The 15,152-nt window shown below is 44.9% G+C and overlaps 1 protein-coding gene across 1 annotated transcript; it reads right to left on the reverse strand.

Annotated features, from left to right (window-relative positions):
• Positions 1-8,592: 8,592 nt before the first annotated feature.
• LOC142153242 (E3 ubiquitin/ISG15 ligase TRIM25-like) lies at positions 8,593-12,432 on the reverse strand. Its single transcript, XM_075210639.1, has one exon. The coding sequence runs from the start codon at positions 12,414-12,416 to the stop codon at positions 10,818-10,820; it is 1,599 nt and encodes a 532-aa protein (XP_075066740.1). The 5' UTR covers positions 12,417-12,432; the 3' UTR covers positions 8,593-10,817.
• Positions 12,433-15,152: the final 2,720 nt, after the last annotated feature.

Consider the following 15,152-nt stretch of genomic DNA (forward strand, 5'->3'; position numbering starts at 1 on the left):
GTGTGATAAAGAAGGGGGATAGAGAGAGGCACAGTGTGATAAAGAAGGGGGGAGAGAGAGGCACAGTGTGATAAAGAAGGGGGGGAGAGAGGCACAGTGTGATAAAGAAGGGGGAGAGAGAGGCACAGTGTGATAAAGAAGGGGGGAGAGAGAGGCACAGTGTGATAAAGAAGGGAGAGAGAGAGGCACAGTGTGATAAAGAAGGGGAGAAAGAAGCATGGAGGGCGCAGTGTGATCATAAGGGGGTACAGTGTAGTTGTGATGAAGGGGCACAGTAATGTGTATGTGATGTCACAGGGGGCTTGTGGAAATATAGTGTGTGAGGTAAGTGGTGGCTAATTTTGGGTTCTATTTTGTTTGTAGGGTGATGGTGGGCCAATTTAATAGTGGGTACTAATAATTTAAGATGGGGTGCTTTGGGGGCTATTGAATGTGGGGGTGAGTTTGGGGAGAATGAGGTCTATTTATTAAATGCGACTGAATTATTTAATGGCAGTGACGGTTGCGGGAAATAGGTATATTTCTGAAATTTAAATACTATTAATTTATTGTGGGGGCTGTTTGCAGTGAGGGAAATAGGTTTATTTATTAAATGGGAATACTATTATTTTAATGTTGGGGCTGGAGGAAGACCAAATTATTACTCGTGGGTGCTATTGATTTAACATCGGGGCTGGTTGTAATTTTCTAAATAGCCATTTTTTTGCCAAATAGGGCCCCCAACATTCCAGGACCCAGAGAAGTCACAACTAAATAAAGCATCAGCCACAGGTGGTGAAAGTGAGAAGAACAGGTAGGAGAGAGTAGGAGAGTGTGTGAAATGTTGTGATTCTAGTGGGACAATCCCAATTTTTGGCGAGTGTTCTGCCCAATGTAAGGGACAGGCCAAGACTGTGAACTTTTTATGTACACACTGCATTCTTTCTATACTACACTATGGTGCTAGATGTCCTGAAAGTCAGGAGTGCTGGGACATATGTCACGCTCTGACAAGCGGGCACTGCACCCTTGTGTCAATGGTGTACACAACAATGCAGGGTTTTTTTCCGTAGGAGGGTGGCCTAGCACTTTTCACCTGCTAGCCACACCCCAATGATGCATAGCCATGCCCAATAGTATGCCCACACCCACAATTTTTAAAGGGGGACTGTACCAGGGCCCTGAAATCCTCTTGGCAGCCCTGTTTGTATATATAAATAAAAATATACCTTCCCGTATACAGTGTGCCTGGAACGGCTTTGCACTGACAGTATAGGAAGATGCCCATTAATGACACACCAGAGTCCCGTCATACAGCGAGATGCAAGATGATGTGCGGACACCAGGATCTCCATGCAGCATGTGCAATCGCCACATAGTACAATCTATGCACAATAAGTGTGAGGATGCCCAGCTGGCATTTAGATGGGAACGCCACGATCAGTGTATCTTTTACGATAAAAAGATACAACATTTTCCTCAAAGTTTATGCCACCTTGAACATTAATCCAGTCCGCTCCCCCTCCACAAAAAAATAATGTGATATCACAAAACGTAATTTGCTTTATAATTACACCAGCAGTTTAAAAAACACACAAGTAGTCAGTTTTGTAAGTGACCAGAATGGTACTTTTATTATATAAAAAATATATATAATTTTTTATTCTGGAGTCATCAACAACAGTCATTATGGGTCTGATTCAGTATTTGTCGGCAATTCTGAACTGCAACTTTTTGGTGCTAACAACTCCTTAGGTCTGAAGTGGCATGAGGGACGGGCGGGGGGTCATATACAATATACGTGTTTGAGCTATTGCATTCGGATTCAGACTGGGACATAGTCACAGATAAGGGAGAAAAAAAAACATTTATTTGCAGGTGGTCATGGGGCAGGTGTAAGTAGCGGATGATAATGATCGAGGAACACCAGAGCTAGCGTACAGCTTGTACTTAGAGGTTTGCAAATGTTTCTTAGACGCTTTTTGAGACTTTACTAGTCGCTCGCCCATAGATTAGGACTTGCCGAAAGTAGCAACAATTAAAAGAAATCTTTTTACGCATGTCGGAAAGCTGTTCCTGCTGTAGTAGTTATGTTATTCAAATTTAAATAATTCTTGATAACAATTTCGTTCTTAGCTTATAAAATAATAGGTTTTTATACATGTTCACAAGTTGTGTTTGAGTGGGTTTCCTCCGGGTGCTTCGGTTTCCTCCCACACTCCAAAAACATACTAGTAGGTTAATTGGCTGCTAACAAATTGACCCTAGTCTGTGTGTATGTGTGTGTCTGTGTCTGTGTGTGTTAGGGAATTTAGACTGTAAGCTCCAATGGGGCAGGGACTGATGTGAATGAGTTCTCTGTACGGCGCTGCGGAATTAGTGGCGCTATATAAATGGTGATGATGATGACCTAAGTGTCTGAGGGGTGTGTCTGAAAGGTCTGTCTGAGAGGTGTGTCTTAGGGGGGGTCTGAGGGGTGTCTCCGAGGGGTGTGTCCAAGGGGTGTGTTTGTTGTGGACGCATGTTCATCTCTGAGTTCGGCGGACATACACATACACTTGCCTACAACTTTTCCAATTGCAAGTTACGTTTATGTTCCACTCTGAATCCAGACCCTATGTGTTTAAGATGGTTTGTCAGTAACGATAAGCAGCAGTATGCTTTGAAATCATTCATATTAAAAGCAAGTGTAAACATTTATGCAAGTAACCCTTTCATTCCCTCCTTTTGTGCAAAATGAGAAAGCAGAATAATTTATTACACATCTACATTGATAAGGTCATTGCACTTAGCTCGCCCTTCTGCATAGACAGATAATTCATGGATATTTGTCTCAGCATAAGATGTCAAAGATACATTTTTGTTTTTTTAATTATCATTTATATTCAAGTAATATTTTAAAACAACTGTGGCAATGGGAGTTGTTTTCAACAGGCCTCTAATAGTGGAATTAGCTATGGTGCTAACTGTCTGCAGGTAAAAGGCTGCAGACCAAGTTATATACAGGTGTAGCACTGGGCTTAAGTTCAGTAATGTACAGGTCAGAGACATGTTGTAAAGTAAATGTAAAAAGTCATTTACTTGCATGCTTTAACGTGTCTGTATCCACAGAGCTGATAGGGGTGACAGTGCTGATTAGGCGTTACAGAACACCTGAGGAGCCATCCTTTAAAGACAAGATGGGAGTGTCGCCTGTCAGTCATCCAGGCCTGTGGGAGGAGACATCTGTATTTAATCCTGGAGTTGTGCTCTTGTCAGAGGTGACTGACGCTGAACTAGTTGGCCAGTCAGTAGGGAGCTGTACTTTGTCTAGTTAGTGTTTAGGGTCACCAGGAGGTGCAAGTAAAGTTATTGCTTGCTGGTGTCATCCTGACAGAAGTGTTATTTATTGTGATGCCAACAATAAATATGTTTGATTTAAAACAAGAAGTTTCGTGTTGCTGATATCTGCTGGGTGTTCTTGCAACAAAAGGTGACAAAAGTGCCAAGAGAAGGGTGCGGTTTTGTTACACAACTTATACATTATAAAACAATATGGTCTTTGTTTCAAACCACACTACTGCCAAGAGATGTTTTCAAGCAATAAGGCAGCAGCTAAATGTCCGTGGAATTATCAGGAATATATGTGTTATACTCTGTACCCCTGTTGCATAGGTGACAGCAGAAAATCCTAAGCCATTAATACAACTACAGACAACTGATACTGGATAAAGCAGAAATCAGAACAGAACAGTGGTACGGTATTGACCATACATTAGTTTTAAGTATGATAAACCTTTAGATTGTAATTGCCGGGCCCTCCTTCCTCTCGTTTCCTTTCTCCTGTGTCTTCCCCTCTTGTCCCTCCCTCACTACTTGCCCTCGGCTACTTATGACATCCTTGTTATTGCCCTGATATTGCCTCTGGTTATATGACTCGCATTATGTAAACCTTCTTGTACCACTGCTTATAAGGGTCATCCTGGGGTTTCAGTGCTATTTTTGCTATGTTCATTTCATACTTGCCTACATTGGCAAGGACTCCTCCGGGAGATCAGGGGGAGCCGGGCGTGTTGGAGGCTGGACCCGATGGGTCACGTCATTTGGCCCCGCCCCCCCCGCCCCCCCAAAATCACTGACTGTTCCCAACCAACTACATCAGTGGGTGGGGCCACGATGACGCGTGATTCGCGCCCTAAGCCCCGCCCCCGGCACTTTACTATAGGTGGTGATTAAAAACCGGGAGGTTGCCTCGCTCTCTTCCGGAAGGACTCCCAGAAATTCGGGAGAGTAGACAACTATGGTTCATTTTTGAAAACTTTTGTGTGTTTATGAGACCTACGTCTACCCTATCTGTAATACTGCCGTGTACGGCGCAGTGGAATTTTGTGGCGCCCTAAAGAAAAACACTAATAATAATAATAATACTAATAATCTTTTTCTCAATGTGAGATTAACCTCTTGTCATTTCTGAGGGCAGGTAGGATGTATCCCAATAATAACTTTCTGTCTAGTCTGTAGGCACCTAAACCATGGACAACAATAATCATCTTGCTTACCCAGTGTGTAGAGTTATAATGTATAGTGTACAATTGCAATGATTATATATAGAAATATTACATATATATATTACTTACTAAGCAGCATGCATGCAGCACATTTCATTAGAGTGTGCACCCAGGGTAACCTACAGCCCCCAGTTCATTTAATCCCAAATAGCTATGGCCCCAGTTCACATTATGACAAACAGTAGTGACCGGGTCATATTGTGACGGGTGAGGCCTTAAGCTGAACGCCTGTAAACGCATCCGTTTGTCACAAGTCAGGCACTTACCTTAAAGGGTTAAGTCTGATGACATGCTGCAGCCTATGGGAGCAGGGGGGAGGGGCTTGGCTGAGTCTATATATTCTTCCCTCACTGGATGTTCTCCCTCTTTACCTCACGGATCCTGAGGTGAGCGCTGTCAGGCTGAGTCCATATAGAGCTTAAAATGATTCATTGGTTTTTTTTCTTCTGTCAGTCTGCTCAGTGCTTGTTGCCTTTTATTATATTCACTTATCTCTCAGTTTTTCTTCATTTTTCCTCTCTTTGTACCTCACACTATCTGTGTCTGTGTTTTCATCCATCATTCCTGTCACATTTTTCCTCCTGCCCCCCATCATGTCCAGTACTAGGAGAAGTCACCCCTCCAAACAGCAATTAGGGTCCTGCACCGCCCCCCACCCACAGGGGATGGGGGCAAATAGTGATGTGCCTGAAACTACGCAAATTAGACAGAGTGATGGCAGAGTATAGACACCAACCTGTTTCCACTTCTTCTTCCAGACCTAATAGACATGCAGGTAGGATTCCCCTGCACATTCCCCCTCCAGCAGCCCATTAATGAGGCACAGTATCCCCTCTCCAGTCTGTACATGAGGCACAGTATCCCCTCTCCAGTCTGTACATGAGGCACAGTATCCCCTCTCCAGTCTGTACATGAGGCACAGTATCCCCCCTCCAGTCTGTCTGTACATGAGGCACAGTATCCCCTCTCCAGTCTGTCTGTACATGAGGCACAGTATCCCCCCTCCAGTCTGTCTGTACATGAGGCACAGTATCCCCTCTCCAGTCTGTACATGAGGCACAGTATCCCCCCTCCAGTCTGTACATGAGGCACAGTATCCCCTCTCCAGTCTGTACATGAGGCACAGTATCCCCCCTCCAGTCTGTCTGTACATGAGGCACAGTATCCCCCCTCCAGTCTGTCTGTACATGAGGCACAGTATCCCCTCTCCAGTCTGTCTGTACATGAGGCACAGTATCCCCCCTCCAGTCTGTACATGAGGCACAGTATCCCCCCTCCAGTCTGTACATGAGGCACAGTATCCCCTCTCCAGTCTGTACATGAGGCACAGTATCCCCCCTCCAGTCTGTACATGAGGCACAGTATCCCCTCTCCAGTCTGTACATGAGGCACAGTATCCCCCCTCCAGTCTGTCTGTACATGAGGCACAGTATCCCCCCTCCAGTCTGTCTGTACATGAGGCACAGTATCCCCCCTCCAGTCTGTCTGTACATGAGGCACAGTATCCCCCCTCCAGTCTGTACATGAGGCACAGTATCCCCCCTCCAGTCTGTACATGAGGCACAGTATCCCCCCTCCAGTCTGTCTGTACATGAGGCACAGTATCCCCTCTCCAGTCTGTACATGAGGCAAAGTATCCCCTCTCCAGTCTGTACATGAGGCACAGTATCCCCCCTCCAGTCTGTACATGAGGCACAGTATCCCCCCTCCAGTCTGTACATGAGGCACAGTATCCCCTCTCCAGTCTGTCTGTACATGAGGCACAGTATCCCCCCTCCAGTCTGTACATGAGGCACAGTATCCCCCCTCCAGTCTGTACATGAGGCACAGTATCCCCCCTCCAGTCTGTCTGTACATGAGGCACAGTATCCCCTCTCCAGTCTGTCTGTACATGAGGCACAGTATCCCCTCTCCAGTCTGTCTGTACATGAGGCACAGTATCCCCTCTCCAGTCTGTCTGTACATGAGGCACAGTATCCCCTCTCCAGTCTGTCTGTACATGAGGCACAGTATCCCCTCTCCAGTCTGTCTGTACATGAGGCACAGTATCCCCTCTCCAGTCTGTCTGTACATGAGGCACAGTATCCCCTCTCCAGTCTGTCTGTACATGAGGCACAGTATCCCCTCTCCAGTCTGTACATGAGGCACAGTATCCCCTCTCCAGTCTGTACATGAGGCACAGTATCCCCTCTCCAGTCTGTACATGAGGCACAGTATCCCCTCTCCAGTCTGTACATGAGGCACAGTATCCCCTCTCCAGTCTGTACATGAGGCACAGTATCCCCTCTCCAGTCTGTACATGAGGCACAGTATCCCCTCTCCAGTCTGTACATGAGGCACAGTATCCCCCCTCCAGTCTGTACATGAGGCACAGTATCCCCTCTCCAGTCTGTACATGAGGCACAGTATCCCCTCTCCAGTCTGTACATGAGGCACAGCAGCATAACCCCCTTCAGTCAGTGTCATCAAAGACTTTCCCAGACTGTCAGCAGAGTTACACAGATGGCAGTGTGATGATGAGTGCCACCTGGTGGCAGGGAGTAGGCATATTAATTATAATTCCTGTACACCACCTTCCATTGATTCTCACTCAGCAGCTTAATGCCATGTATGATAATAGTGAATCTTATTTACATATGCCAGGCCCTTCAGGTCAGCAATATCAGTGTCACCCCCACTATTCAGTAGGTCACCAACATGTCCGGTCGGGTGTTCCCACACACTCTATGCTGCTCAACTCTCGGGGCCACCATAACCTCGCCCCTGGTGCCCACCACCCCCTGTACAAGTGCACCCAGATACATAAAATATAAAAAAATATATATGTATGTGTGTATCTATCTGTGTGTGTGTGTATGTATATATGTATGTGTGTGTATGTGTGTATATATATATATATATGTTCTTTTACAGATAGTGTAATGATTTAATAAGTGCAGACTGTCACAAACAAGCTGTAATTACACAATTAAGTGATTTATTACTGACAGGAGTAACAAAGCATATTGGGGTGTGATAATGCATTCAATAGCCGTACAGCAACAAAGCATATAAAGATGTGTTAACATATTCAATAGCAATAGAGAGAAAATAATAATAATAATTATATTCTGTGACTCTCCCAAATATCATGTTAATGCAGCTAAGCAGTGAGGCATGCTGGGAGTTGTAGTCCAGGTCATCTTGTACTAAAAAGCACAGTCTTGGAGCTTTGGGGCCTATATATTGTTCCTCGCATATTTCACCTGTTGATTATCATCGGAGATCATAACAGATAAGGAATGATATATCGTGGCCATTTATCAAAAAGTCACGCCGGGACAGAGCATCTGATTGGAGGCTCTGGAATATATATATATATGGTACCTCCAGCGTCAGGCTTTTGTTAGGATGCTAAAATATGCCTAAACCATGCGGAAACAGCCATGTCCACATAGTTTAACACCCGATAAATAGGACCCGTAATATATTAACCCTTCTAAAAAGGCAAATTGGAGGTGTTGCCCATAGCAACCAATCAGATTCTAGCTATCATTTTCTAGACTGTACTAAATAAATGACAGCAAGAATATGATTAGCTGTTATAGCTGTTCCTTTTTAGAAGGGTCGGTAATTTTACCCTTTGGACTACAATTTCCAGTAAGAGGCCTATTGTAGAAATAATTAATTTGGAGGAAGTTGACTTTAAAGAGATGCTTATATACAGCTGCACAGGACAGAGTATTATAACACAGAAGTGCTCCCGCCATGTCTTACACAATATACTTTATACTACACAGCTGGATAAGCATTTTAGGTTGATAAAGGTGTTTACAAACAATGTGATAATTAGGCTGTCAGTGACTCCCCCCGCCCCCCCTTCACACACACACACAGACTAAGCGTATTACACAGGGGCGCATGCAGCAGGGGTTGTGGGTCTCCAGAAACCCCTCCCTTCCGCTAAAGAAGTGCCCCTACATAGCAGCACTGTACTATACAGCAGCCGCGGCGCTGTCAATGAAGCGTCCGTGACAGTGCCGTGGCTGCTGTATAGTACAGTGCTGCTGAAACGGAGCTGCTCTCTCGCTTTTTTCTTTTTTTCGGGTGGGGGGAACCCCCCCTTAAAAATCCTGCGTGCGCCCCTGTTACAGGTTACACTAATATAACATACCTACATACTATATTACCAATATGTGTGACACGTCATTTTTCCTGTAAGGTATTGATTGTATGCTGAAAAGTGTTCTTATAAAAGGCCAGTGGTGGGCAACAGGCAGCCCTCCTGGCCACCTATGGCCCCTCAGGCCTCTCCTGGGGCCCCCAGCTGGCTGCCCCAAAATTGTAAAGTAACCATCATCATCATCATCATTTATTTATTTATATAACCATCTCTCGATCCAGCCCCTCTCTCCAACTACCACCCTATTTCTCTCCTCCCCTTTGCCTCCAAACTACTTGAGTGATTAGTGTACAACCGCCTGTTACACTTTCTCTCTCACTCTATTCTCGACTCTCTGCACTCAGGCTTCTGCCCCCAACATTCCACTGAAACTGCTCTCACAAAAGTGATCGATGATCTACTTACTGCAATGTGTAAGGGTCATTTCTCCATACTCATTCTCCTGGACCTCTCTGCTGCTTTTGACACTGTTGATCACCCTCTTCTCCTACACACCCTTCACTCCATTGGTCTTCATGACACAGTTATTTCCTGGTTCACCTATTAGTGTCTTTACCTTTGGCACACCCTCCTCCCCACTCCCTCTATTTGTTGGGCTCACACAAGGCTCTGGATGCTTTTTTTATTGTAAACCTCTTCTCTTGGGGCACTAATTCGCTCATTTGCCCACCAGTACCACCTCTACGCTGATGACACCTAAATCTATATCTCTTCCCCTAACCTCTCCCTTTCTGTACTATCTCGTGTAACAAACTGTCTTTCTGCAAACTCAACATGGATGTCCCAACGCTAACTAAAGCTCAACATGTCCAAAACAGAGCTTATTATCTTCCCTCCTGCCAGAGTCACCACCTGCCCTCAAATCTCCCTCACTGTCAATTACACCACAATTTCCTTAGTATCCCAAGCCCACTGCCTTGGTGTCACACTTGATTCCAATCTCTACGTTATTCCTCACATCCAGACTCTCTAACAGTCCTGTCGATTCCACTTTAAAAACATTCCCAGAATTTTCTTACCCAAAATGCTACCAAAACTGTTATACATCCTTTCATCATCTCCTGTCTTGACTACTGCAGCCTCCTGCTATCTGGCATTCCTGACACCCATATATCCACACTTCAATCCATCCTAAATGCTGCTGCAAGACTGATCTTCCTCTCCCAATGCTCCAAATCTGCTGCCCCACTTTGCAAATCCCTACACTGGCTCCCGGTGTCCTCCAGAATCCCATTCTAATTACTCACCCTTACCTACAAAGCCCTCAACAACAACACCCCTGCATACATCTTACTTTGTCACCGATAACACACTTCACACTAATGCACCCTCACAACTGTCCCAATCTCTGAGCCATACCTGCTCCTCTTGTTTTAGCTGTGCCCTCCTCCACTTAGAATGTAAGCTCTGTAATGAGCAGGGTCCTCCCTACTCTTTGTTTTCATGTCTGCATTTATTTTTTCTTCCTTGTATGTTCCTGATTTATGAATGTCCTGTTTTCCCTCCCATATGGCGCTGCAGAGCACTGTGGCACCTTATCAATCTACGATAAAAATAATCAGACCTACTTTGTATAACGAAGGTCACGCAGTATATCAGAGAAGGAGGAGGAAGGGCAATGTGCTCTCCCTCCTTCCTTCCTCTGTAGGGAGGAGAGATAGAAGTAACAAGGAAAACTACCTGTAACAGTAAGTGAGGGAGGTGCGATGGGCATGGGTGAGCTTTGAGGGGCCTTAGGGTAAGTCTGCATGTACAGCATTTTGAAAGCTGTAGTTCCACAACATGAGACTCTTGAAGTACATCACGCTGCCCATCACTGTAATAGACACATTAAAGAACCTGGACAACTTTTCTCCAGTGGGAGCTTTACAGAGACAACACCCCACTTGGCTGCAAGTGTGGCACTGACTTCAGTAATAGGGTATACACTAACTGACAGACAGTTACTGCAGCCAATCACAGCTAGCAGTGAATCAGAGATGGAGAAATCCCACATAAATTTATATTTAGATATTTAGAATTAAAGTTTCTAACACACCAACAAGGGAACATCTGGTTACACATTAGGAGGGGCTCCACCCACTACGTCATTCTATCCCACCAATCAGATTCCCCTCTCTGTTATGTCACTAGTCTCTGGGCAGATTTCTTCTGATCATTTCTCTCAGCTCCTGATCCCCAGATATTGATATACAACCTTCCAATACCCATAACGCAGCATGAAGGGGCTCAGTGAAGGTGGCAGTGTAGGTGTGTAAGTGTCTGATCGGGTCACACAGAGCATAAAAGGACATCTGTCCAGCCTCAAAATCCAGATATATCCTCACTATATCACAGGGAATATTTTCCCGTAACCAGATATCCTTACTGTCATGTCTCAGTGAATACTTATCAACAGTCCTATCCAAACACCAGGATTTGTTATTACTTCCAATGCCTGACTGACCACTCCTGTCTATACTGGGATAACACATCCCTACCCTCCAGTTCCATGACTTATTGACATCCACTTCCCAGTAATGTCGCCCTGAGGAAAATCTCCTGGTGCTTATTACATGATTATTCTGAAATCTCCCTGGTGTTTCTGGACGATTCTGGTATAGTGACCTGGATGCAGTTTTCCTATCACCTGATATATGTATATTATTACCAGCTGTGTCTACATCCAGTAATATATTTGCAGGTCCCTGCAGATATATCCCTATATTTATACCTGTCATTATATCAGATAATTCTATTTGTATTGTCCTTGAGATTAGACCCACATCCAGATCTCCTACACCATGGACCTGGTCATCATGTCTCTCTCTGTCGTCAGTATCACACAAGTCACCTGTGTCTGGTTCCTGTAAGACAGTCACTGGATCAGACATGTTACACAGCTCCTCAATGTGATGCATCTTCCTGGACAGTTCGTCCTTCTTTATTTCCAGCTGCTGGATCAGATCAGAGACTGAGAGTGAAACGCTCTCTTCCTGTCTGGAGATCTCACTCAGGACTCTCTTCTCTAGGTCTTCCAGCTGTCTCCTAATGTCTCTAAAAACAGCAGTGACTCTTTCTGTTATACCAGCTGCATTTTCCTGGTTGTCTCTCCTGCGCTCCTGCAGACTCTGGACTCTTTTCTCAGTCTCTTCTCTCTTTGTGGTCAGTTTCTGCAGAACATTTCTCAGTTTCTCCTTCTTCTTCTCAGAGGCCTCATCCAGCATCTCCACCTGATGTCCTCGATGTTCTCCGGCCAAACTGCAGGACACACAGATACAGGCAGCATCCTCAGTGCAGTAATACTCCAGGATCTTCTTATGGACGGAGCATTTCCTTCTCCCCAGGGAAGTGGTGGGATCAGATAAGACGTGTTCTGCTGACTTGCTGTGTACTCTCAGGTGATTATCACACAGAGAAGCTTCACAATGCAGACAGGATTTAGCAGCAGGTACAGGAGAGTGAATACAGTAAGTGCAGAAGATCCCAGTCTCTTCCTGATCTGGCCGAGTAGACAGGAAACTCCCCACTATGTTACACAGAGTTATGTTCCTCTGCAGTGCGGGACGTTTCATGAACTTTGCTCTGCATTCAGGGCAGCTGTAAACTCCACGCCATTTCTGTGTATCCAGCACACGATCAATACAGCCCCGGCAGAAGTTGTGTCCACATCTCAGTGTTACAGGATCTGTATAAATGTTCAGGCAGATGGAACAGTCCAGCTCCTGTCTCAGATCAGCAGACGCCATTGCTGACAGCAGAAGAGAGAAATGAAACTGAAAGTCTCTGACACTCAGAAACCAGTGGGATCACATTCTCCACACAGGGCGAGGCTGAGCTTGTCACTCACATTATATCTACAGGCTCAGTTATACTAAGGGACAAAGCTAATACATAAAGGGACATCATGCAGAAAAATGTACTTATTCTGGAAATCGTATAAGTCAGCTAATAAACTGACATATACTAACAGTCACACAATGTATCACCTCTATTTTGTCTGGATACCTCTCCTAACTACCTTTACCAGTCACAAACCGCACTCTGCGCACTCGTGACTTGGAGGCTTACTGAAAGGGGACCCACAGGATTCCAGCCTAAACCTCAACTCACCTCTCTCTCTCTCAGGAGAGGTGTGAAGGGGAGGGAGGGAGGGAGTATTCTAACGTAAGCCAAGTATTAGAGCAATTGCGTACAGATTCAGGCTGGGGCGTAGTCACAAATATAAATGAAAAAGCATTTTAGCTGCGGCTGATCTGGAGAAGGTGTAAGTAGCGTTCTGTAAATGATTCGCAGACGCTTATTGAGACATTAGTAGTCGGTCGGCCATAGATTAGGATTTGCTAAACCTGTTGTAGCAATGTGGGGAAGTTGTCCCACTCTATTAACTAGGTTATTGAACGTAACATCATGTTACATAGCAATTACAATCATAGCATATAAAGTATAAGGAATGTGTACTGGTTCGCAAGTTGGACGTAAGTGTCTGAGGGGGTGTCTGTGGGGGGTGTCCGAGGGCGTGTCTGTGGGCGGCGTGTCTTAGGGGTGTGTCAGAGAGTATGTCTGGGGGTGTGTCTGAGGGGGTGTGTCAGTTGTCAATGGGAAACATCTACTGCTCATTCGTTTGACACATCTTCAACTCTGACTACAGTCTACATATGCATACACTTGCCTGAAACTTTCATTTACAAATTGCGCTCGTGTTCCACTCTGAATCAAGCCCTATGGGTTTAATTCCTGATCACATAGGAATCAGTGTTAAATTGCTGTGGCTATGTAACAAGGAATCTTGAGGCTAATTTTCTTTAATATGTCTTACTATCTATCATTCTTAAAATGATAGATTGTGTGAGCCTTCCTATCACTGTCACAACAGAACACAGGAATTTTACTTTGCAATGAACACAGATAGATTTGAGCATCTGCAAAATAATAAGGAAGCAATTGTCAGATATCTAAAAAAAAACTGTCTTTCCACCCAGACTGTATGAACTACTAAAGATCGGTATCAAACATTTAATTTATAGCAAAGGTTATTAAATAAGTGGTTACTGCCCATCTGAAAACCTGTTAAGCGTGCTTAATGATCTTCTGATGGCTAGAGACAGAGGCGATTATTAGATCTTAATCTTCCTGGACCTCTCTACAGCTTTTGATACCATGGACCATGAGATTCTAATAGTGTCGGGAGACTTTGTTTGGACTTTATGGCACAGTCCAGAGTGTCTTCAGGAGTATACTCATCTGCCCCAGTGCCCCTGTAGTGTGGTGTTGTACAAGGCTACATCCTACCTCCCATGCTATGTGCAGTATACATGGTACCACTGGGTGAAATAATCAAATGTCGTGGCCTGTTTTACCACTGCTATGCAGATGATCCTCAACTGTATCTGTCCATTGCTCTAGGTACTACGAGCCCAATACCGATCTTAAATTATTATTATTATTATTAATATTTATTTATAAGGCGCTACAAGGCATCCGCAGCGCCGTACAGAGACAAACAAAATCACAATACAATGGGAGACAGCACAGTACAGTAAACACAGCAACTCAGTACGCTCAATGCACAGCTAGAGAGGGCGGGGAAAGGGGAGGGAGGATCCGAAAACGACGGGGCCCAAGAAGGGGGGCGCGGAAGACAGGGAGACCCCCAGGGGGGAGGAGGGAGCGAAAGTGGACGTGGGGTGGAGGACCTTTGAGGAGGAGGGCTAAGTAGCTGGAGAGCAGAGTTAGAAGTGGTGGAAACAGGAGGAGAGATGGCCCTGCTCAGAGGAGCGTACAATCTAAGGGAATGGTTGTTTAGGAGAACTCCAGGAGTGGATGATGAGTGTATGAAGCTCAGCATCAAACAACAAGACTGGGTCAACCAACTGGGTTTAATTTTGGGGGTTCAGTTAGAAAAGTCTGATCATGTGCGGAATCTTGGTGTTGTACTTGATTGTAGCTTTACACTTAACATCAGGTTTCAGCCATGATCATTTCTTCATTCTTTCATCTAAAGAACATCAAGCATTTGATTCCCTCAGAAGATCTTCCCACATACATGTATTTGTGTCCTCACACTTGGATGACTGAATTACAATTTCCTTGGGTCTCCCAGAAAACGAACTGGTACAAAATGCAGCAGCCTGGTTGTTATCCAAATCAGTTCCGTTCTTACCACATAACTCCTGTTCTCCTTTCACTAGCTCCCTGTAAGATGGCAAATCTGTTTCAAGATTATTGTCACTCAAATCCGTACACAACCAGGGTCCTGGGTACTTGAAGCAGGTTTCCGTATACTCCAACTCGTTTACTTCCATCCGCAGTTGAAGGATTACTAACAGCTCCTAGAATCTCCTATACTTCATTTGTCGCTCAAACTTTTAGCTTTACTGCTCCTGCTCTCTGGAACTCACAGCCTCCTACCAGTGTCGGACTGGGGCATGAAGGGTTGATGAAACAGAGACTATGTATTAGAGTACTAAAAGAGACATTCGCAA

Source organism: Mixophyes fleayi, chromosome 4 (genome assembly GCF_038048845.1).
Source record: "Mixophyes fleayi isolate aMixFle1 chromosome 4, aMixFle1.hap1, whole genome shotgun sequence".
NCBI lineage: Eukaryota > Metazoa > Chordata > Amphibia > Anura > Limnodynastidae > Mixophyes > Mixophyes fleayi.